Source organism: Galeopterus variegatus, unplaced genomic scaffold (genome assembly GCF_000696425.1).
Source record: "Galeopterus variegatus unplaced genomic scaffold, G_variegatus-3.0.2 Scaffold11, whole genome shotgun sequence".
In the NCBI taxonomy this organism is placed as follows: Eukaryota; Metazoa; Chordata; class Mammalia; order Dermoptera; family Cynocephalidae; genus Galeopterus; species Galeopterus variegatus.
In genome coordinates, this window is record NW_007726122.1 from 1,672,932 (window position 1) to 1,674,820 (window position 1,889).

The window sequence follows — 1,889 nt, forward strand, 5'->3', positions numbered from 1 at the left end:
TTTTTTTTTTTTATATTAAAATGTACCTCACAGTGAATTCAATGATGCTGAATCATTTCATGGGATAAAAATCTCATTTAACAACTACATTTTGCTCTTTTCAAATACAGGGTTTCTCAACCTTGGCACTACTGACATTTGGGCTGGTATCTTTGTTGTGGGTGACAGTGGGCTGTTCTATGCATTGTTAGAATGTTCGGCAGCATCCCTGGTCTCTACCCATAAGATACCAGTAGCACCCCTGGCTCCCACAACTGTGACACCAAGATTGCCTACAGACATTGCCAAATGTCCACTCAGAGACATTATTACAAAATTATTCCTGGTTGAGAAACACTGTTTTAGTAGAAAATAACCAGTTCTATAAAATACAAATATAAAAATATCAATTCTTAACAAATGAGAAGAGTGAAGCAGTTTCTACACTGAAAATCTGAAACACTTTTATCCAAAGCAATACTGTAAAGCCATCATCTTGCCAAATTTCTTGTAGAAGACAAATAGTTGACATGTGCTCTTCTCATAAACCTGCACTTTAACTTTCTAAGTATAACAAAGCCCAATAACTGGTAGTGTCCACCACTAGCCACAAGGAGGAGCTTGAACTGTTGAGAGAATCTGCACACTGCCCAGAAGGAGGAACTTTATCAGCAGTAGTAATTTACACCTTTCTTTATAACCTAACCTAAAATATAATTTTGAAATATTTAAAGCTATTTATAGGTACATCAGAGAACATAGCAGGCTAGTAACAGCCTCTTGTCATAAAAACAATACATTTCATTTTCAGTTAAAAAACTACCAAATAGAAAGTATGCATTTATTATTCATACACTTGGCCTATGCCCAACAGCTTCAAGAAATCAGATACAATCTAAAAAATATCAAAGAGGGTAAGCATAACACTTTAATGTAAATACAAAACTAGTGAAATTCTTGATCATAGGTGAAAATAGAAATGGTATAAAAGATTTTTATATTTATTCTTATTTCCACTGTGCATTACTCAAAAGCACATAGCATACTCCTTACCTACTAGAGGCACTATCTGATATGTTTGCTGGATCAGTGATTTGTCTCAAATTAAAGGTGAGGTGAATACTATTACACAGAATTGGTCAATCAAACCCCAAAATAAAGATCAGTACTTACTGCAAAGAAAATATCACTGCAAAGCTGGAAAGTAGGATCATGGGAAGAAGACAATATCCAAGGACACTTGCCACACAACCAAATGAAACCCCTGTCATACTCATTAAGTTTAATAAACAAAACATTCCTAGACATCCAATTGCACTGATCCCATATACATAGCCAAACTGGATTTTGCCAGCCTGTGGGTAAAGAAAAGATTACAGGTAAAAGGGCGAAAAATGTTATTTGGTACATGTAGAAGATATTCAATTCATGAGTATCAAAATCTACAGAGGTATTTATTCTTTATGCAGAAAAGTAAAAGACTGAGCAGACTGGTTTTTACATCCTCCTCTCAATACAGATATCTGGTTTTCCATTTTCCAGTTAGCATTTCAACTTGGCATAGAATTGAACAAATAAAGAAAATCATGGTATAATCATCTAAAAGAGTAGATTTCTAAAAAGAACTCTGGCTGATTCTAAGCAAATAAACCACAGAGATAAGATGGAAAACCAATCACAATGTTTAGATAATAATTAATATCACTTGAAAGTAACTAATTCCACCCAAAATGCCCCCAATGTATTGTCATTGGTGGAAGTAGCTATAATCTTCTTAACAGCAGAAATAATTTTATCATTCATTTCATATGTGTGCTAGAAGAGCTAGGAGAAGGAAGGCAGGATAAGCAGGAAGCCAGGGTTCTGTGAGGAAGAGAGAAGAAAAGGAATATAACAGAAGTTTTTTTTTT

The 1,889-nt window shown here is 34.4% G+C and overlaps 1 protein-coding gene across 2 annotated transcripts in view; it reads right to left on the bottom strand.

Annotated features, from left to right (window-relative positions):
* The window catches only part of YIPF5 (Yip1 domain family, member 5), a 13,992-nt gene that overhangs the window by 1,394 nt on the left and 10,709 nt on the right, over positions 1–1,889 (bottom strand). For both annotated transcript variants that reach the window (XM_008588648.1, XM_008588583.1), the window contains one exon: positions 1,153–1,334. In XM_008588648.1, coding sequence (XP_008586870.1) covers positions 1,153–1,334 — 182 coding nt within the window. The remainder of the gene's footprint in view (positions 1–1,152; positions 1,335–1,889) is intronic.